Below are 23,550 nucleotides of genomic sequence, written 5' to 3'. Positions count from 1 at the left end.
ATCCCTTAACCCACTGCGCTGGGCTGGGGATCCACCCCATGCCTCTGCACTGACCCAAGCTGCTGCAGTCGGATCCTTAACCCACTGCATCACAGCAGGAACTCCTGTATTCTTAAAATAATTCTTAAAAATAGGAATTATTATTTTTATTTCATTGCCCTTTAAAAGTCTTGCTATTGGAAACATGCTGAGTAGACCAGAAATGGCACTGATTATCACTTGGGAACTGTTAGAAATACAGAATCTGGGCCTCTCCTTTGCAATTTAACATATCTCCTTATTATTCACATGCATATTAAATTCTGAGAAAGCACTGCCCTCCAATTCTACCATACGTAAATCAAAAAGCAATATAGGAGTTTCCATCGTGGCGCAGTGGAAACGAATCCAACTAGGAACCATGAGGTTTCGGGTTCGAGCCCTGGCCTCGCTCAATGGGTTAAGAATCTGGCATTGCCATGAGCTGTGGTGTAGGTTGCAGACACGGCTCGGATCTGGAGTTGCTGTGGCTGTGGCATAGGCCAGCAGCTGTAGCTCCGATTGGACCCCTAGCCTGGGAACCTCCATATGCCATGAGTGCGACCCTAAAAAGTAAAAAAAAAAAAAAAGGCAATATAGAGATACTAATAGCCATTATGCATATATATTACCTACTGGTTTAAGTAGTCAACACAATTTCCTTGAAATGAAAATGAGATAAACATGTCTTACATCTTTAAAGATTTTTAACAAAGCACATTCAATGTTTCCTTACATTAAAAAAATACGTATCTTAAATGTAATCCTCTACTTTAGACATACTTGCTGCTACTCGTAAAAATATGCAGGTAGAGTTTTAAACATGGAAGATGAAAAATGTAAACAAAGAAGCATGAATATGAGCCTTAAGAATTCAAAAGAAGATCTTAGGACTTATTCCACTTGAGCTTAAATGCAACGGAATTTGTGTTACTATGTTGTTTTATGACACTATCATAAAATTGAACTAGAGAAATACCATCCACTCACCAACAACATATAAGCAACCATGGAGCTCACTAACTCCATTGCCTGCTCTTCGCTGACCCATTTCTTTAACTTCTATCCACTTATCCAGGTGTGGATCATATCTCTCCACACTAGAGAGAGAAGCTACTCCATCATTGCCACCTACTGCATAAACGTGGTTCTAAATAAAAAAAAAAAAATGACATTAGATTTTGAACTGATTTATATGGTGTCCTAATGGTAGACCAGAATGTGCAAGAGAAGAGTACTGCATGAAGTAATCTGGTGTGTAATCAGTATCTGCATACTGGAGATCTGAACATACCAGATCTTTCCTTATCTGGTTAGGAATGTGATGCAATGCAAGCCAATGAGCAAGTTGCCACCTAACTTACCGCAAGAGCCACAGAGCCAACTCCTCCACGGGGAGTATTCATTGGTGCTACTGTACTCCACTGATCGGATTCTATGTCATACCTCTCCACATCGTTGAAGCAAGTGTTGTCATCTAACCCTCCAATTGCATAAATTGGGCCTCCTAAGGAGGCCAAGGCAATTCCTCGCCTGCCAAAACAAGAAAACACCCTTCAGCATTCTCATTTGTTTCCAGAAGAAAGTTAGCAAAAAATATTGCTAGTGCACCCATTAATCAAAGTCAATGTGGCTTTTCCCCATTATTTTTAGATTTATCAAAGCTTCTGAATAGATGGCTACAGAGTTGCCAAATTGTGCAAGTCTATGTGAACAGTGCCTTCTGGAATTTTATAATGCACAGGTTTCTTTAAGCTTAAATGAAATAAAGGAAAGCAAACAAAACTAAACAAAACAAAAAACTATAAATAGAGTCTAAAACAATTAGTAAAACATAGAGTTGTTTGGGAGGTTGATGAATTAAGAGATGGTTTGCCACAGAAGCCAGAAGTCAATCTCACTACTAAGTTCATGTGACTGTAGGTCACATTTTGTTGCAGTGTTTCATTACACCACACAAAAAATAATTTCTATATTACAAGCTTTATATCACATTGCTTTACTTCTAAATGGCATTTATCTTCCTGGAAAGAAGAGACTTAGCTCATGTTAAAAGCTAATTCACTGTAATGGTGACCGGAAAGCAATTTATTCGATTTCTTAAAAAACACACTGCAGCCATCGAAAGCTGAACTATTCTAAAACTTATCTGTCACTGACTTGGTATGTACTTTGGATAAAGTGGACTGTTAAAACTTCTTCTACCTTGCTTCCTCATCTGTCATCCATTTGAGAAAGGAGTAGACACAGCTGGACAGTAATGAGTCAATATAGGTTATGCCCTAAGAACAGTGACTGGCCCATATTTAGTGCTACACATTATACTGTTATTATTACTGGAGGGAGCTGCTGCCCTACTGAGATTCTGACTCTCAGTTTACCGGAAGAGTGTCCTAGGAAAGAATTCTTAAGGATAATGTTGTCACATTCATTTTGTCTCTAATCTCTTTTCCCTTGAGTATAAAGCAGTGACTTATAAAATACTGTGGTTATAAACATTTTGGGGTGTGGGTGAACACAGGCATGTGCACTCTAGAACATATATCACAGCAGAAGTAAGTGTGCCATATAATTCTCCACACCCCACAACCAAGACTGTAGGACATTATTTCCTTCTCGTCAAAATCGTCTTCTTTTGACTTTTGTGCTATCATACATTTGCGTTTCCATCTACATTACACCTCTGGCTGGCACTTTTTCAGTGCCTTTATTCTGTCACTAAATCATGAGGTTCTCTAAGGCTTCTTATCACCCTATACTCTCTCTGTAGGCGAATTCTTCTTTCCATGAATTTGTAATTAATATATATATATTTCCGGACATATACCCAACTTCTACTTCAAATCTGTCTGTCTGGATATTCAACCTCAACTTTAATCTGAAATAGAAATTTACTGTCTACCTCCCTGTGGTAGACAGATTTTAAGATATCTTCCTCCACAATATTCACCTTCTGGTTTTACTCCTCTGGTTATGCTACATTATATGGCAAAAGGAGATTACTTGAGTGGGACTAAGCTAATCACACAAGCCCTAGAAAAGCAGGGCTTTTCTCCAGTTGGTAGCAGAAGACAGGAGAAACTCAAAAGAACAAGGTGGATTCTGCAAGTCGCTGCTTGTTCAAAGATAAAAGGGAACACTTGGAAAGGATCTCAGAGTGACTTCTAGGAGCTGAGAGTGACTCCTGCCTACAGCCAGTTAAAACAAGAAACTCTATCCTATAATTGCAAAGAACTAAATTCTATCAATAACCTAAATGACCTCAGTAGTAGTTTATTCCCCAGAGCCTCCATGAGAAACTACAGCCTCTATCTTGATTTTGGTCTGGTGAGATCCTAAGTGGAAAACTCAACTAAAGCTGATGGACTTCTTAAACCATACAAATGTTTTCTTAGGTCAGTCTCCCAAAGCAATAGAAATAAAAACAAAAATAAACCAATGGGATCTAATCAAATTTACAAAAGCTTCTGCACAGCAAAGGAAACCATTAAAAAACAAACAAAAAAAACCCCAAAAAAGACAACCTACAGAATGGGAGAAAATCTTTGCAAATGATCCAACTGACAAGGGCCTCATCTGCAAAACATACAAACAACTCACACAATTCAACAACAATAAAAAAACAAAAAACCCAATCAAAAAATAGGCAGAAGACCTAAAAAGACATTTCTCCAAAAAAGATACATGGATGGCCAGTAGGTACATGGAAAAATGCTCAACACCACTAATTACTAGAGAAATGCAAATCAAAACTACAATGATGTACCACCTCACACTGGTCAGAATGGCCATCCTTAGTAAGTCTACAAATAACAAATGCTAGAGAGGGTGTGGAGAAAAGGGAACCCTCCTACACTGCTGGTGCGAATGTACATTGGTCATCTTGGCCTCTACCACAAAAACAGCTGAAGTACCTCAGAAAACTAAACACAGAACTACCATATACGATCTAGCAATCCTGCTCCTGGGTATCTATCCAGACAAAACTTTATTCAGGAAGACACACTCATCCATATGTTTACAGCAGCACTATTCACATAGCACAGAAACAAGCTAAATGTACACTGACAGATGAACAGATTACGATGTAGTACATATACACAATGGAATACTACTCAGCCATTAAAAAGAATGAAATAATGCTATTTGCAGGAAATAGAGATTCTCATACTAAGTAAAGTAAGTCACAAAGACAAATAGCATATGGTATTACTCATATGTGGAATCTAAAATATGGCACAAATTAACCTATCTACAAAACAGAAATAGACTCACAGACAACAAACTTGTGGTTGGGGAGAGGTGAGGGGATGGGATGGGGTTAGGAGTTAGTTTGGGGTTAGCAGATGCAAACTATTACATTGAGAATGGTTAAGTAATGAGGTCATACTGTATAGCACAGGGAATTACATCCAATCTCTTGGGATAGACCATGATGGAAGAAAAGGAATGTTTATATGTTTGACTGGGTCACTTTGCTGTAGAGCAGAAACTGGTACACATTATACAGCAACTATACCTTAATTAAAAAAGGAATGCAAAACGGATGGACTTCTGACCTATGGAACTGTGAGCTAATAAACAGATGTTGTTCTAAGCTGCTAAGTTTGCCATTATTAGTTTCACTGCAACAGAGAACACACCCCATTACAAGACAAAAAAACTTTTATCCCGTTCACTGTCTTTGTTTTTTCTTAGTGCAGAAAATCACACCACTATCCATACCCCACTGTTTAAGCCAGAAACTAAAGGGTCATCTTGGCCTCTACCTTACTGTTCTACCTTCCACATCTAATTATCATAAAATCTTACTGATTATACTCTTCTGAACTATTTCTCAGGTATGTCCTCCTTACCTCAACTTCCACCACTTTAGTCCAAGCCACCACTATTTCCTGCTTGAGATATTACAGTAACTCTTTTGGTCTCCCAGACTGCCTTCACTCTGGTCCTCCTCAAATACCATCTCCACGTCATAAGCAAAGGATCTTTGAAAAGGGAAATCTGGCACTGCCAATCCCCTCCTAGCAAAAACAACACGTGCATGCACGTTTTTCAAAGCCCACCAGATTAAAACATCTTGGCAAACTGCAAGGCCCTTATTTCTTGCCTACTATGTCAACCTCACATCTGGACACCGCTCCCTCGATCTCTCAGCCACACTGGACTTCTTTCATGCTCTGCTCTCATTCATCTCCGGATTTTCAAAGACTCTTCATCTCTTTCCATCAACCACCAGTAAACCAGTCTAAATTCTATTCCTTCATAGCTTAGGTAAAACGGGACTTCATGAAGATCTCTACTTTCAAGCATCCTTTACTTACCTTGGTGCTAACACTACTGCCCTGTACTTCCGTCTTTATTTGTATCTTGCCCTTCAGAATGTAAGCTCTATGGAGGTAGGGACCTTGGCTGTCTCATTTGTTGCTATATCCTCAGCACTTGGTATATCTTGCAATGAGCACTTAACCAGTATTAGCTGAATAAGTAAATCAACCCCAGAGATGCTGTGAGGATGATGGGTTTCAATAAAACCATAGCCTGAATGAACAGCAGTATCCACGTTAGTAAAAAGGTGGGGGGAAAAAATAAAACCAGATATTTAACATGTGAATATTATCTTCGAACGCACCAAAAGAATGATTTGGGAGGATACAAAAATAACATGAGAAAATGACTGCAGTTCTATTTTTTTTTTTTTAATACAGTTGGAAAGCTACTGTAGTGCTCAGGGTACTGTTTAAAAGATTAATGAAATTCAACCCTATTTTGCTAGAGAAGTTTCACTCAATTCTTGGGTAAAAATTGCTTAGCGTGGAAGTTCCCATCGTGGCTCAGTGGAAACGAATCCGACTAGCATCCAGGAAGACACGGGTTCAAACCCTGGCCTTGCTCAGTGGGTTAAGGATCCAGCTTTGCCATGAGCTGTGGTGTAGATCTCAGACACAGTTAAGATCTGGCATTGCTGTGGCTGTGGCACAGGCTGGCAGCTACAGCTCCAATTTGACTCGTAGCCTGGGAACCTCCATATGCTGCGAGTGCAGCCCTTAAAAAAAAAAAAAAATTGCTTAGCATGATAAGAAGACAAAGATATAAAGATTTAAAATGTACTTTGGGATTTCTCTTCCATTTTAATGCATGTGTTAGAATTTAAACTATTTGTGTTACCATGTAGCAAATCAATCCCTATTAAAGTATTAAAATGGTAGGTAAAATAGTAAAATTAAAATAGTAAAATAGTAGGTAAGTAGAATATTTTAAGACCATTTTTCTTGCTAAGATTCTTTCCCCTCATGAGAAAAAAGCTAAAAATCTCTTTTCAGAACTCCACATTTCCATCTAATCTTTCATACTTTTATCACACAAGAAAACCCAGTTAAAAACATTATGCCTAACTAATCAAGACAGAAAATTAGATGACAATATATCCCCACAGGCAGTTCAATTAAAAATTGCTGTATCAAGCCACAGTGTATTTTGTAATTCAATTTATCAACTTGAATCAGAATGGTAAACAATAAAAGTTTTCAAATGGAAAAAATAAAAAAAAAATCGCTCACTTTGGTAACAAGTAGTTTTTAACTCTTATGGAATGTTGCTACAGTTTGCAAACTATACAAGCCACAATATTTAAAATTAGTTTTTGTTAGTTTGGGTTTGTTAGTTTTTAATAAAACCGTAATAAAGGTTTTTGACTTTTGTTCTTTACACAAAGGTATTCTTAAGCAGTATTTTCAATATCTATTCAGATAGACCTTTTTCTTTCCTCTATTATATTTTCACTCTGAAACAAAGCAGAATTATTCTAATATCTAGGTTTATATAAATTAGGCTCAGTCTCACCCTAAATGCTGAATTTCCTTCCTTCTAAAGCACCACAAATTTCTTAAAATATCTAGATACTCCCTCACGTCCTCTTGTCTGTATACCAAATCCCTTCAACAGTCTTATATACATGGTTTTCAGATCTCTTACTAATCTATTAGCCCTTATCTAACACGCATCCCACTATTTACTCTCACATGTATAACCATTTTTGTGTACCTTCACATGCCATAATTATTTTCAAATTATAAATATATAGCACCCTGTCAACATTTTATGTTCACTATAAAAAAATCTACTATTTTATTCCCATCCTCCAACTAATGTCACACATCCTAGTTTGAGACCACAGCTGTAGATACGGACAGATGAGCACAAAATATAGTACAAACACCATCTCCCTTGTTCTCAAGGCTTCACTTCTCTTAATGCAGCAACTATGTTATTTTCACTTCTTTTTCCTGTTATTTTTAAGAGCTGCGCTTCATATTGGTTCAGGTGCTTTTTTCCATATGAAACATAAACACACACACTAATCTGACTTCCCACCATGCTGCAGTGGTGTCATTCATTTTTAAAATAAGTAAGGCAGGTTTTAACCTGTTTAACTCTAACTGAAATATTTTTCCGTTTTGCCTACAGATCTAGAGTATGTTTGGTCTACAGTGCTTTTGAATAATGATTTGGTCATAAGATATTAGCTATCCTTCTATCTTAAGATATCTCAAAGTTTGGTATTCAAGGCTTGTCAGCATTTTCTAAATCGTGTTACTAAAAATCTCTCCTCCTCTAAAGAGACTGACTCATTTATCAACATATATTTCAATTTATTATAGATGAAAAACAGGAATACTAATGCTTAAAATGATAAAAATGAATAGAAATTGAGGAACATTTTCTTGAGATGTTAGAATACATGTGCCCTGACCCTAAGGCCAGTATCTTATCTAATCGGGAAACACTAGAGACATTTCCACTAAGATCAGGAATAAGACAAAAACACCTACTATCTCAGTTTCCGTTATATTAGATTACTAGCCAATATAATCAGACCAGAAAGATTAATCGAAAGCATAAGAATGTGTAGAAAAATTGGCAAAAGTCGAATAAGGTCTATAGGTTAATTAAGAGCATTGTACTGATACTAATTTCCTAGTTTCAGTAATTGTAGTAAGCTGGCGCAGGATGGCAACATTATGGGAGCTAGGTGGAATATACAGCAGGACTTCCCTATTTTGGCGCGACTGATATCTGGAGCCAGGTAATTCTTTGCTGTGGGGCTGCGGGAGAGCAGGGTTCTTGTACATTACATGATCTTTAGCAGCGTCCTTGGCCTCTCCAACTAGATATCAGCAGCACCTCCTCCAACCTCCTTGCCCCTAAGCTATGACAACAAAATGTCTCCAGACATTGCCAAGTGTTCCACAGAGGGAACCAAACCATCTTCATTTGAAAACCACTAATAAACAGGGACTCAACTATTTTTGAAACTTTTCTGAAAATCTCAAACTTTACAATAAAAATAATACATGCTAAGATCTAAGTCAAAACCATGACCATCATTATTATACTCAAAGACTAGATTCCACTCTTAATGCTCTGGAAAATTTAAGAAGTTATAACAAAGCAACGCAGTGGATGCTTTAAAAAATATGCTTAAGAAGGTATTTCAAGTTCCCAAATATGTAAAAAGTAAAAAGCAGCCTTCTCAATCACAGGAAGCTTTACTTTCCACCACCAAATCAAACCAGATGTCCATGCCCATCTACCTCTTCGTGTTCATTGATGCCTTCATCATCCACTTGTTGGTGAGAGGATCGAACATCTCCATGCTACCTAAATGTTCATTTCCATCATGTCCACCCACCGCATACACTTTACCTGCCAAGGAGAGAAGCACTTTCATTTGATTCCGCATCAAGAAATGTTCATGTAATCAACCCATAATTAAAACAGCATGATTTCTATACAATGAGGATATAACTAAAACAGCATGATAAATTAATTTCCAGCAACTTTTCTTCTACTGCACATTATGATCAAGGTCACTTCAGTGGTCCAATGAAAATAAATGTAAGCTTCTACTTAATAAAATGACTGATACATGCTGTTTTACAAAAGGGTACTTAAGTGCTCAAAAAATACCCCACCATTAGGTTTCCCAACTTTTTATTACTTAGTAGATGAAATCACTAATCACCCTTTCAAAGGATGTTTAATAAAATGAAAAAAGCTCTTATATAATGAAAATATAAAGCTCTTAATGCAATATATCAAACTTTTTCTAAATGAAATAAAAATTGGAACTATTACATATTAAAATGTTAATAACTATTTTGAAGTGTTTGGGTTACAGATGATTTTTATTTTCTACAAAAATGTTTTCATATTTACTCCTGAAAACATTTATACTTTTATTATAATCAGAAGAAAAGTGACTTTTTAAAGTCTACTAACAATTTATCATGGTACTGCAATTAATTCATTTTGAGTAACCAGTAAAAAAAAACCAAACAAACCCTCATTTCAATAATAATAATTAGATAGGTATAGAAAAAAAGCTGATATATATTTGTTATTTGGGCTCAATAAACATTTTTCTTTAGTTTGGGCCTTTTGTAAATATGACTCAGAACAGTAGTTCGCTGGGTACTTTTTCTTTTTTGGCCACCCCTTGGCATATGGCGTTCCCAGGCCAAGGATCAGATCTGAGCCACACCTGCTACCCATGCCACAGCCGGGGCAATGCAGAATCCTTTAATCCACCCACTGTGCCAGGCTGGGGACTGAACCAGCACCCTGGTATGGCAGAGACCCTGCCAATTCCGTTGCATCATAGGAGGAACTCCAGAACAGTTTTAACTCCTCTTTCCCTAATACTCCTGTTAAGTTATTTATATGCAAGAAGTTGTACATTGAGCATCTATGGACATAAAGCAAGTAAATATTCACCACCCAAGTAACTTACTGATATACTGAAACGTGTTTTAGGATATACGAATTTTCTTATAGGAAGGAATTCTCAAAGTTAAAATATCTAACAAGAGCATTGTCATCATGTGATGTGATTTAACACGAGAGCAGACCCACCTTCCACTGAGATTACACCCACGTGTCGCCTTCGACTATTCATTTCTGGTCCAAAGAACCAACTGTTTTTGTTGATAGAATAGCATTCAATACTGCGAAAGGGGTCACCTGATCCACCTCGACCACCTACACAAAATAGCACACCTAAAGGTAAAGCCACAAAATAGAGGTTAAAATCACAGCCCCCGATTTAAAAAAAAAAAAAAAAAAAAAAAGTGGAAAAAACTTCAATAAAAGTCAAACTTTTGATGAACAGCAAAAAAAAACACCCCAAGTTATTTGGATAGCAGTTAACATCGTACTACTAAAAATTTAATTTTCTCCCCCTCATCGGAACTTCTCAAAGAACAGGACACATCAGTTTGTCTCTGCTTGCTAATATCCCACTACAATGGATGAGATCCTCATGCACTCCATAATAAAACTGCCCTTGCCACAGTCATGATAAAAAACCTAATGAACTCATAACGTTAATCTGATTCAACACAATCACAACATTTGTATGGTGATTATCACGGTCATTTTTTTTTTAAGGGCTGCACCTGCAGCATATGGAGGTTCCCATACTAGGGGTCAAAGGGGAGCTGCAGCAATGCCCAGATCCGAGCCGCATCTGCAACCTACACAGCAGCTTGGGGCAACACCAGATCCTTGACCCACTGAATGAGGCCAGGGATGGAACCTGCATCCTCATGGATGGACTGGTGTCAGAGGTTTGTACCCCGCAGAGCCACAATAGAAACTCTTTAAAAAAAAGAAAAGAAAGAAATTGCTGCACTCTCTTGATTTCCATAATATCAAAGCCTCTTTTTATCTCCATTCCTCTCTCCTGTGTTTTTTAAGCTTTATTCTTAGCCTATTTCTCACATACTTCATGCTCATACAAGAAAAGTTCAATCCTTTACTTAAAATTCCATCTGTAACATAATGCCCCACAATCTATATTTCTAAGCCACATTTCCACTTGATGTCCCATAGGCCCCTCAAACCCAAGAGGTTCAAAGGGATCTCCCTTCCTCACCTACCTGAACAGGCGGCCTCCACCCCTAAGGTGTCCCTTTCTCTTGTTAGTCCCGCTGCCACTGCATTAGTGCAGACCCTCATCAGCTATTCTCTCTTACCACTTAATACTCTCTTTGCTTTCAGGTTGTCAACAGAATCATCTAAAAGGCTCTTCAACAGCTTTTCATTATCTTTATCAGTAGTTCTTAAAATTTTTACTGAATGCCACTAAATTGTATATTTAAAAACAATTAAAATGTGGAGTTCCCGTCGTGGCGCAGCTGAAACAAATCTGCCTAGGAACCATGAGGTTAGGTTGTGGGTTCAATTCTTGGCCTCACTCAGTGGGTCAAGGATCTGGCATTCCCATGAGCTATGGTGTAGGTCACAGACGTGGCTTGGATCTGGTGTTGCTGTGGTGTAGGCCAGGAGCAATAGCTTCAATTCGACCCCTAGCCTACAAATAACCATAGGCTGTGGGTGCGTGGCCCTAAAAGGACAAAAGACAAAAATAAATAAATGAATAAATAATAAAAGCGGTTAAAATGGCAAATTTTTTTTTGTCTTCTTTATTTTTAGGGCCACTCCTGCGGCATATGGAGGTTCCCCAGCTAAGGGTAGAATGAGAGCTGCAGCTGCCGGCCTACACCACAGTCACAGCAACTGCGGGATCCGACCCGCATCTGTGACCTACACCAGAGCTCACAGCAACACCAGATCCTTAACCGACTGAGCAAGGCCAGGGATGGAACCTGTGTCCTCATGGATGCTAGCCAGATTTGTTTCCGCTGAGCCACGACGGGAACTCCACAACTTTTAAAAAATCAAAATTTTAGTCTGATTCAGAAACTAAACCACAGATTGCTGGGCCTTGGCCATCTCCCCACCTCCCACCCCAACCCTGAGAGTTTTTGATTCAGTAGGTTTGAGGAAGGTCCAAAAGTCTGCATTTCTGAGAAGTTCCCAAGTGAATGCTGCTGGTGAAGAGGCCACTGCTTGCTTCACACTGGAAGCACCACTGTTCTACAAGATAAAGCCTCAGTACAACAAGACCTTGCAGCCAAGGCCCTGTCTTCCTCTTTCTCTTTAACGTTCAAGCTCCTGCAACACACATATCGTGGTCATCTTCAATGTTCTTACAGCAACTTCTGGTAATTATCATTCACTTAATACACAATATTGCAATAATCTATTATGTTATCATAGAGTCTAAGATATCATAGAGTCATAGAGTCTAAGATTAAGACAGTGTGTTAAGCGTTTATGAATAAAGACTAGCCCAGTGCCTGGCATGTACTAAGCTGTCAATAAATGTAAAATGTAACTAGCAACCAGAAAAGCATCTATTTATTATTCAAAATTAAGACTGGGTGTTACTTTTCCTATAAAACCTTTCCTGTCCCTTCCAAAGTAAAAATAACCACTTCGTTCCTTTTTTTTTTTTGAGCGTTTATAAACATGTTTCATTAACATTTAAAGATAATAGCTTTCGAATCTTGCATAAACTTTTTGAGAATACAAAAAAATGCAGAAGTCTTCTGTTTTATATAACTTTGATACTGCAACCAAACACAGATGATAGGTGAGCAGACATTGACAAGTTATCTCACTTAGAATCACTCTTGTTTTTGCTTTCTACTAAATCTTGTGATTGTATTAAAACACCTGTAACACTTCATTGAATCTATTCTTGGAGTTCCCGTTGTGGCTCAGCAGAAACGAACCTGACTAGTATCCATGAGGATGCAGCTCAATCCCTGGCCTCGTTAAATAGGTCGGGGATCCGGCATTGCCGTGAGCTGTGGTGTATGTCACAGATGCAGCTCAAATCCCTTGTTGCTGTGGTTGCGTAGGCCAGCACCTGTAGCTGATTCGAACCCTAGCCTGGGGACTTCCATATGCCACAAGTTCGAACATTAAAAATAAAAAAAGAATTTACTTATTCTTGTGTCTATTTCCTTAGACCAGACCCAAAGCTCTCTCAAAACAGGTCTAGCTACACTCTATTTATGTTTGCATTTCTAATGCCTAAGCCAGAACATGGCACATAGCAGGCACTTAATAAATGCTTGCTGGAGTTCCCTTGTGGCGCAGCAGGTTACATATCCTGTGTTATCACTGCAGTGGCCTGGATTCAAGCCCTGGCATGAGAACTTGCACATACCGCAAGTGTGGCAAAAAATAAAAAAAGTTTCTTGAATGATTGCATGAATGAGTGACTAGAACTGCTTGTGCTATCTTTTCCAACTACTTCAATATTTTAAGCCAGAGAAATTTAAAGTTGGAAGAGACATTAAAGATCATTCAGGAGTTCCCATCGTGGCTCAGTGGAAACAAATCTAACATCCATGAGGACACAGGTCCAATGCCTGGCCTTCCTCAGTGGGTTAAGAATACGGCATTGCCATAAGCTGTGGTGTAGGTCGCAGATGGGGCTCAGTTCTGATGTTGCTGTAGGCTGGCAGCTACAGATCCAATTTGACCCCTAGCCTAGGAACCTCCATATGACCTGGGTGTGGCTGTAAAAAGACAACAACAACAACAAAAAAATCATTCAATCAAAATTATTAATAAATAAACTGAGGCTTTCAGAGACTAAATCTGAAATGTTTAATGGCACAGCTGGAATTAAAAATCCAAGAATTATTGATCAGGTCTTATTTAAGTGGACACTAACTAGTATTTCAGCTATATAGGTCACCTAAGAATATGACATGGAAGAAAAAAAATTTAAATGAATTTAAAAGATCAGGATGCAAATCCTTTCTCTACAGTCCTGTGTAGCCCTGGGCATTCTTTTACCCTGATTCTTAATTTCCTCATCCATAAAATGGATTAACACCCTCTTTCTCATAATGAGGATCAAATCCTTCACTAAAACCTGCTTTAAAAAAGTTCTTACTATCATGTAAGAGATCAGGTATTTATGGGTCTAGCATATGTTGGGCACATAACCAGGACTCCCAAGACATGTGAATTCAAATCTGAAACTGAAGAATTAAATGACTTCCTGTAACAGGATTCATAACTTCAAAAAATCTACACTTCAAAAACAATTTACTTGATATCAACCTACAAAAAAAGGAAAATAAGCAGTTCTTTTCATGTAAACTATTTATTTAGAACTATTTCTTCATAGGCAGATCTATGACATTTAAACTTCATATTATCTAGATAAAATCTCACTCTCATAATCAAGTATTGCCTTTTGTTTGTTTTTAGGCTATTTCATGCATCTCTTTATTTCATAACTATATCAAGTAGCAGAAAATGTACAGGAAATCTCTGTTCAGAGGACCGATTCGTGAATTCATAGACCTCATTTACTTTCCCTTATTGCACAAATATATTCTTTATATTTATAAAAAGTAATATAAATGAGCATAAACTATTTTCTCAGGAAAATATAAAGTCTGAAAATTGTAGCAAATAAAGGCAAAACTGCATGGCTTCATCAAATGCGAGAGCTTTACATTCTCAGAGTCTAACATGGTCTGTTATACTAATGTTAGATGTATTTAGTACCTTTCTTTTGACCTGATAAAAGGCAAAAACAAAAATTTAAATACACAATATGTGCCAAACTCAATGCTTGGCACTAGGGATATAAACCTATTAAGATACTTACCTGTCTTTGAAGGGCTCAAAATATGTCAAATCAATTGCAATCCAACACAGTAAAATAAGTGCAAAGCAAATGCTCTAAAAACACAAGTGACAGAAATTCTGCCTAGAAGAATAAAAAAGATCCCCAAAGAAGAAATATTTCAGAAGGCTCTTCAGAGTTTATAGGCTTTATTGTGGCTTTTTAAAAAAACTGGCTTATTGGTAAAACTATCTGAAATCATGTACAGTAAGAATTCATATAGAACTTTATTTGCCCATTAGTCACTTTAAGACGATCAGATACTAATCATCTTACAATTAGGTTTGGGGATACAGAACCAACCCTTAAATCCAACAAAACTCTTTCCAGCAGAGTTGATAAAATGAGTAATTTAATTACCGGCAGTCTGCTTCCTTGGGGTAGTGCGAATGGAGTATTCAAAGTCAGGTACTGCTCTGCTACTCAAGTGAAGGTGGTAATTTCTTGCTTCATCCAGTAAATCTCTACACTTTAGATTCTGCTTGACAATCTGTTCTTTTGCTACAACACCCATAAGAAAATCAACTGGCAACAGCGGCAAACGAACCTAAAATCATGAGTAGTTGCAAATATGAAATTTAAGTTGCAATTGGATAGCTCATTCTCTACTTTCACTGCAGCATGTTCTCTTTTTAAAACGCATATAACTTTCTAATGTGTGAATGAAGTTCAGTGTACGAAGTTCCAAAGCAATTTCCAGGATTGGTCTGCACTAAAGAAATGAGATTATATGTTAAATATAGATTTTTAAGTAGACTGGATAAAATAATTCCATTGTCTTCATTCAAGTTACTCACTTCCAAAAATGGTACCGTCACAATCACAAGGCCTTCCATTGTTAAAGAAAAGGCACAATCGAAACACAATCACAGCACTGTGTCTTTTGCCTTTTAAAGCTAAAACCAAACATATGGAAATGTGACATGTTTCTTACACACACACACACACACGTTTATTCAGGGATGCAGAATAATATTCAGTAGAGGCACTCACCACTCTTCTCTTAAAGATGTATTGATTTTCTAGTGAATTAAAGGGATGATCAAACCACATACTGTGATTTTGAGTTAAAAGCATACACACACAAGGAAGATACAGGTCCAAGATAATAAAACTTTCTGGTTTTGTTGACAAACTTATTTTTCAAAATAATTCTAAGGCCTATTTGTTATCTCCCTGACCAAAAAACCCCTGTTAACTGTAAGAACAAACAAGTGATTTTAAAGGAGACATACTACATTAGTTCTGAGGTTACAGAAGTAAAACCAAGGTGAGGGAAAAAACACCGAAGCGATGCCTTACAGCGCCTTCCAGAACAAACCTATACGCATTAGGAATAAAGCTGCTTTCATGAGCAAAGTAATCTAGTAAGTGTAGAAACTATTGTGAAACAATAGCTATAAATTAATTTAGAGCTGTTTCCTCAGAACATTTTAGCATAAATAAAATATTCATTACTACCGTCACAAAGGGATTTTTGAAACATTCACATTAGAAGGCAGGTAATGGTATTTCTACTTCAAATATTACACATTCAGACTTATCCTTAAATGGTACAGTAAGTAGGAAAGAAAGCCATTTTCACATTGTATTACATCCATGGATAATCTACACTTCTCATAATAAATGGGTCAGGCTGATTTGCTGCCATAGCATTTTGTTTCTGTACACGATCTTGTTTCAGCCCCTACCTGTGCAAGTGTTTCATCCAGCCATTTGGAATGGTGCTGAGGATTGGCGAGAAGCCACTTGATGGCTGCACTATAGACCTGCTTTTCATCCTCAATATTGAGATCACTGGAGGACAAGAGCTTATGGAGATGCTGGGGTGACACACTTACGAAGTCTTCACACTCCACCACTTCAGTAAAATGCTCACAGGCATACTGATCCGCCATGTCCATCAAGTCTATTCGGTTGTGACTTTCTGCAAAGGCTCTTACTGCGAGACAATTGGAGGGATGAAAATGTAACTTCATGTATTCGCAACAAGCTCTAGCTACCAGCTCAACCTGTAGAATGCAGGCTGCATATAAGAGAGGCTGGACGTTGTCAACAGTCAAAGTGAGCCGTGAAGAATAGACAAACTTCACCAAGTCTTCTATGGCATCACCATCAAAATCTCTGATCTCGATCAGTGTTTGCTTGGCTTCAGCCATTTCAGAGAGAAACATGGCTCTGAAGTAGGGAATGACACAAGCCAATGCCAGTTTGTGACAAGAGATTAGCTTTGAGCCAACCTGTTCAAAACAAAACAAGACTCAGTTGAATGTGAAAATCAGTGGGACAAACACTCCAGACAAGCTCAGTGCATTTTTTAAATAATGTAATCCTTTGATCACTTACTTTCAGTCTAGGCCGATTTCTTAAAGTCGGGCAACATTCTTCCAAATTAGAATCAAATCTTTTAGATATGTATCTATAAGGTATATACCATAAACTATGATTTTTCTATATAATCTCCCATTTCAAAAGCATTTTGTGAATTAAAGAGAATAACAGCAAACATCACCTAAAATACTATGGATCAGGCACTATACTTTTTTTGGTCTGAGTCCCTTCTTTTTAAAAATGTTTTTCCAGTTTTATTGACATAGAATGTTGTATAAGTTTAAGACATACAACATAATGATTTGATATATATATATATATAGTGAAATGATTACCATAATAAGTTTTAGTAAAGCATTCATTACCTTATATAATTATAAATGTTTTGCTCTTTTTGATGAGAACTTTTAAGATCTATTCTTTTAGGAACTTTTTTTCTCTTTTTTGCTTTTTAGGGCCGCACCTGTGGCATATGGAAATTGCCAGGCTAGGGGTCGAAACAGAGCTACAGCTGCCAGCCTACACCATAATAGCCACAGCCATACCAGATTCAAGCCGTGTCAGCGACATACACCCCAGCTCAGAGCAATGCCGGATCCCTGACACACTGAGCAAGGCCAGGGATCGAACCCACATCCTCACGGATACTAGTCAGGTGTGTTACTGCTGAGCCACAACCGGAACTCCACAACTTTCAAATATATAATATGCAATATTGTTAACTACAGTCATCCTGTGAGGCTCTAATCTAAGTGTTTCATATATTAAATCATTTAATTGTCCCAATCTCCCTACAAGTAGGTAGTTACTACTACTATCCACCACTTATCAGTGAGAAAAGTGAAGCAGAGTAAACAAATGAATAGTTAGTAGAATTGAAGGATGAGGATCCAGTCTTGTCACTGCTGTGGCTTGGGTCACTGCCATGGTTCAGGTTCAATCCCTCGCTCAGGAATTTCTGCATGCTGCAAGCACAGCCAAAATAAATTTAGTAGTATTTACTATGAGCTTAACTCAAGTGTCCTATTTAGATTATTTCAAATGGGGAGTTCCCATGTGGCTCTGTGGTAACGAACCCGACTAGTATCATGAGGATGTGGGTTCCATCCCTGGCCTTGTTCCCATATTGCTGTGAGCTGTGGTGTAGGTTGAAGACACGGCTTAGATTCTGTGTGGTTGTGACTCTGGCAGAGGCTGGAAGCTGCAGCTCCAATTAAAACCCTAACCTAGGAACTTCCATATACCGCACATGCAGCCCTAAAAAAAGCAAAATAAATAAATACATTTGAAATTATATTTTATAGAAAAGTAATAAAGAAACACTGAAATCTCACTGTAATTGATGAAAATGTAATGGAGTATTTGTAAATTGTTATTATTTTCACCTCGTCAGTTGAAAGCTTGACAGCAAATAATTACACAACTTAAAGAGTCTTGGGCATGCTTATTACAATCCTATAAATACTCGTGTTAAAAAAAAGCATGCACTTTCAAAAAAAGATAACTATGATTGAAACATATTCAGCGGTGGTTTCAAGAGATGATGCAAGAGGCTGTCCTCCTCTAATATCTCTATCAACGTCTTCAGGTAAAACTAACGGTGGTCTTTACCAAGGACAATGACACTGCACAAAACGTAAATAAAAGCACCTTTGTAGATGCTACTTTTGTTGGTCTACGACATATAATCTGAGCATTACGAGTGCTATTCAATACCCCTCGCGAGACAACTTCCCTCTGCTCTTTCCCCTACCAAACTGCTGCCCTTAAGCATCTTCCCTCATTTGTAATTTCAGAGCTGCCACTAGGTATACTGCTGAAGAATATTTTCACAAATAAATGCAATACTATATAAGCAAGTTCTACCTCTCCCTAGAATGATCTCAATATATAATATCCAATGTGAAGCCTTCCCAGTCACTCTCAGACATAATTAATAGAACCTCTGCTATGTTTCCATAAAAATATCATAAAATGACAGTCACTACATTGTATTATAGTTAGCTGTATATGTGCCTATCTCTGGCTAAATTTCAAATTCCCTCAAGGCAAGTACAGCATACTATTCAGATTTATTTACACTCTTCAGTATTAGGGTAAGACCTTAGTAAATATCTGTTACTAAATCAACTTGTTGTTTCCAATATAGGTGCTCACTGTGGAATTTAAAAACCTATTAATGGGAGTTCCCGTCATGGCTCAGCGGTTAACGAATCCTTCCAACTTGGAACCATGAGGTTGCGGGTTCGATCCCTGCCCTTGCTCAGTGGGTTAAAGATCCAGCATTGCCATGAGCTGTGGTGTAGGTCGCAGATGCGGCTCGGATCCCATGTTGCTGTGGCTCTGGCGTAGGCCAGCAGCGACAGCTCCAATTAGACCCCTACCCTGGGAACCTCCATATGCCACAGGAGCGGCCCTAGAAAAGGCAAAAAGACAAAAAAAAAAACCAAAAAAACCTATTAATGGCCTTACATATGAACAATAAAAGTAATTTTGGTAATTATATTTCTAAAATATTGGTCCTAAAAGGAACAATGATCAAAGGAAACATACTGACAGAAAAAAGGAGATGAATATTCAAAGTACAATCCTCAAGATTATATGAGAGTAAAAGCTGAAGTTTATGTTGGACACTCTTATAAACTACCCCAAATCCTAACTGGTTTAGTTGTTCTATGATAGTTATAAACTCTGAAAATTTAAGCAATGTTGAATTTGGGAGTTCCCATCATGGCTCAGGGGTTAATGAACCCAACTGGTGTCCATGAGGACACGGGTTCAATTCCTGGCCTTGCTCAATGGGTTAAGGATCCGGCGTTGCCGTTAGACATGGCTCAGATCCCACACTGTTGTTTCTCTGGCACAGGCTGGTGTCCTGGGTGTCCTGATTCCTGTCCTGGGAACCTCTATGTACCACAGGTATGGCCCTAAAAAAAGACACATGAAAAAAGAAAAGAAATGTTGAATTAGAATTAAAAAACAAATCCATGGAATTCCTATTGTTCAGCAGGTTAAGAACGCGACTAATATCCAAAAGGATACAGGTTCGATCCCTGGCCTCTCTCAGTGGGTTAAGGTGGGTTAAGGCCTCACTCAGTGGGTTAAGTCAGTGTTGTTATAAGCTCCAGCTTGGATGTGATGTGGCTGTGGCTATGGCATAGACCGGCAGCTATGTCTCCAATTCAACCCCTAGCCTGAGACCTTCCATATGCTGCAAGGCAGCCCTAAAAATGGACAGAAAAACAAATCCAGTTACAGATGTGCTAAAAGATTAAGTTATAATTCTTTCTAATGATGGGAACAAGAATATACCATGGCAGGTATTTTGGTACCTGTGGAACAATAGCAGTAGTACACATAATGATTCTAACAGCTGATTACTATTCTGTATTAGGCACCGTTATAAGGACTTTATATGTTATTAATTCATTTATTCCTCACAAATCCTAAGTGTCATCATAATTTTACAGTTTGAAAAATAAAAATGATAGTCCCTTTAAATGAGTGAAGTTTCTTAATTCTAAATGACCTATGTTACTGCTTTAAACATAGCATTTTGGGGCTTTCATCATTGAGTCGTTCTGAAGTTTTCATTTCAACCTACTGCTGAAGTTAACCAATAAAAAAAGAAAAGTTAGGAGATTAGTTATTATCACTTGCCTTAAATGGCTGTATCCTTATTTTTCACTTAAGTTTATATGCAGTAGCTAGTAAAAATTATTCTAAAATCCAATTACAAAGTTTATGCAATCAAAAAAACTCTATTTCCCAACATTTACTGATAAGCTGAACTGGTAACTAATGAAATTCAAACGACTTATTTTACATTTTTATTTTTACCAATGCCAGTATGGGTCGCTGAATTCACACTAGGGTTGAAAATTAGAATAATGACATAATTAAACATACTATATGGATGAAAGAGTTTAGGTGTTCCTTCATTAAAATATATAACTGGCTAAATTTCACATAAAGCTAGAATCACTTAATGGTTTTTGCTCTCAGTATCTTTTACCTAGAAATATGTAAGGACACTAAGAGTTTAAGCGAAGAGAATCATATCATGTATTTACAAGTGTAACAGCATACTCCTGGGCGTTCTCGGCCTGAAACTCAGAATTTATGCAGTTGATAGAGTTTGCTCAGTGTCCCCCGATTTACTTCTCCACAATGTCCTCAATCCCTACATTCTGAGTTCTAAGAACCTGACTGATCACGAGTAGAAAGCAAAATCTAAGAGATCTCGAAGTAGCAATTCTCATGTGGAAAATGCTGCATGGATGCACATAAATCTCCAACTCCCAAGAATAGTAGTACTTTTAAATGAGCACTGAGAAATAATTAGAACACAGGCTCTTCCATGCTGCTTTATCCATTTTCCAACTTCATTCAAACCTTCTTTTGTGGCAGAGCAACATGATCCTACAGACCTTAGACGAAGTCTACTGTAGATTCTCTTCATCCAAGTCTTACTAGTCTCTGCTGCACTATCAGATACAGACAAATCATCTCACTTAAAAGACACTAGTATTGAAACAGAGATTACATTACAGGCATATCTTGTCAACATTGGGGGTTTGATCCCAAACCAGTGTGATAAAGTAAATATCACAATAAAGTAAGTCATACAAATTTTTTGGTTTCCCAGTGCATATGAAAGTTATGTTTAGACTAAAAAATGCTAACCATCCCTGATTGCTTAGGGTTGCCAAAAACCTCAATTTGTTAAAAAAACAAAAAACAAAATGCATTACCTGTAAAACACAATAAGGCAAAGTGCAAAAAAGAAAAACGATGTATGCTTGTATCAGAATAGGAATGTACAGTAAAACACTAGTGCATCTACATAAATAACCAAGAATACTGACCTCTAACCTATATCAAGAGTAAGTGAATACAACAGGATTTTTAAATTCACAAGTTAAACCCTATGGAGTCAACAGCAATTTACTTATTTCAGTAATAATAACTATTTGTTGTCTGAGGGCTCCAGAACTTTCAGAAGTTTAACTAAGAAACAGTGAATATCAACATTTAATTAGCTCAATACTAAGTTCCTTTTACTTACCCTCCCTGATATCCCTTCCCTTTCAGTAAAATAAAGGATTGATACTAAAATCATTCTGACCACAATAAAGTACAGCACCAAAATTCTGCCTTTGGTGGTTAAAGAAACCCTGATTTTTCATAACACACTGAAGAGGTTGAGAAAAGAAAGAAAAAAAGATTGTCTCACCTTCAGTGTGACATCACAGAGTTCTCCATTTTCATAAAACTGAAGAAGAGAACCATGGAATTCTTTCCACGCTTCATTTGCTTCAAAGATAAAAAAATCTTCCCCATCGCCATCGCTAATTGAAGATCTGTTCTTTATTTGCTGGTGCGGTTGCCTTTTTCCCTTTGTGAAGCGATTCCTAGCTTGTTTCACATTTGTAGATTCTGAAGCCATTTGCAGCACTCTTCTTTTAATACAGCTCTCTTCTCAAACATCCCATTAACGTTTTTGTAAAGGATGGGGAGAAGCAAGAAGGTAGATGCAGTCCACTAAACTTCAGATATTTCCCAAAATGTACTCAACTGCCATTGTCCAGTTCTCTGCGATTGAAAAAAAAATAAAAACAATCCCTCAAAATGAAAGATAATTAGTAATTACAGTTTATAAATACTATATATGTAAAATGACCATATATATCATTACTAAAAAAAGAAAAAAATAACTATTTTTACACTAAATGTCACATAAGCTACCTCAGCTAATTGTTTTATATCAGTGAAGAAAGTCCTTTAACTCCAATTGGAAAACTGGGGAAAGATGGTGAGGAGAAGCATGAGAAATCTGTCTCATCTATACAACAACTGTACTGGCAGAATCTCTCTCATGTTAACTATTGTGGAACTCTGGAGTCTACTGAAGGGTTACAATTTCCAGAAGAACACTTAGATAAGTAAATTACAGTTAATGTTGGTCAATTTCAGCTCTTTGTACTGTAGCAACTCCCATCTCACACCTTCAGCCATGTGGCAAGCAGCTGTGCATGTGTTTCTGGAATAGCTTGCAGAGTTTGCAGGAGCCACAATAGGCAAGAAGGATTCTGTCCTCCAAATATAAGGTATCTCTCCTCTGATTGCTGACTGCTCTTTCTGATCACAGAGGTCCAGACAAAGAAATGGGCAGCCACTATTACTACACTTACTCTCACTGTTGCAGCCCTTTCCCTCTCACCTGAAGGGACTTCCAGGAGATTTTAAAGGCTGGTGCCCTTTACCACTTCATTTTTCACTTTTTTTTTTTTTGTCTTTTTGCTATTTCTTGGGCCGCTCCCGCGGCACATGGAGGTTCCCAGGCTAGGGGTCGAATCAGAGCTGTAGCCACAGGCCTACGCATTTTTCACTTTTTAAAAAAATTTAAGGCCACATCTGCAGCATATGGAAGTTCCCAGACTAGGCTTCAAATCAGAGCTACAGCTGTGAGCCTATATCACAGCCACAGCAACGCCATATCTAAGCCACGTTTGCAACCTCCACCGCAGCTCGAGGCAAGGACAGATCATTAACCTACTGAGCAAGGCCTGGGATTGAATCCACATCCTCATGGATACTAGTCAGGTTCATTTCCACTGAGCCACGAGAGGGAACTC

The 23,550-nt window shown here is 37.7% G+C and overlaps 1 protein-coding gene across 6 annotated transcripts in view; it reads right to left on the bottom strand.

The window, feature by feature from the left end:
* The window catches only part of KLHL8 (kelch like family member 8), a 57,999-nt gene that overhangs the window by 11,530 nt on the left and 22,919 nt on the right, over positions 1–23,550 (bottom strand). For 5 of the 6 annotated variants that reach the window (XM_047798912.1, XM_047798914.1, XM_047798913.1 and 2 more), the window contains 7 exons: positions 22,149–22,507; positions 16,273–16,821; positions 14,942–15,128; positions 9,934–10,077; positions 8,613–8,724; positions 1,383–1,551; positions 1,009–1,168 (listed from right to left, as the gene is read on the bottom strand). In XM_047798912.1, coding sequence (XP_047654868.1) covers positions 1,009–1,168; positions 1,383–1,551; positions 8,613–8,724; positions 9,934–10,077; positions 14,942–15,128; positions 16,273–16,821; positions 22,149–22,361 — 1,534 coding nt within the window. In that variant the 5' untranslated portion in view covers positions 22,362–22,507. Of the gene's footprint in view, positions 1–1,008; positions 1,169–1,382; positions 1,552–8,612; positions 8,725–9,933; positions 10,078–14,941; positions 15,129–16,272; positions 16,822–16,927; positions 17,126–22,148; positions 22,508–23,550 lie in introns of those variants that run through there. The other variant, XM_047798916.1, reaches the window with a different exon arrangement.

The sequence above is a fragment of the Phacochoerus africanus genome, chromosome 10 (assembly GCF_016906955.1).
Source record: "Phacochoerus africanus isolate WHEZ1 chromosome 10, ROS_Pafr_v1, whole genome shotgun sequence".
Taxonomy (NCBI): Eukaryota; Metazoa; Chordata; class Mammalia; order Artiodactyla; family Suidae; genus Phacochoerus; species Phacochoerus africanus.
The sequence above is the reverse complement of the archived record's forward strand: the minus strand, read 5'-3'. Positions and strand labels throughout refer to the sequence as shown.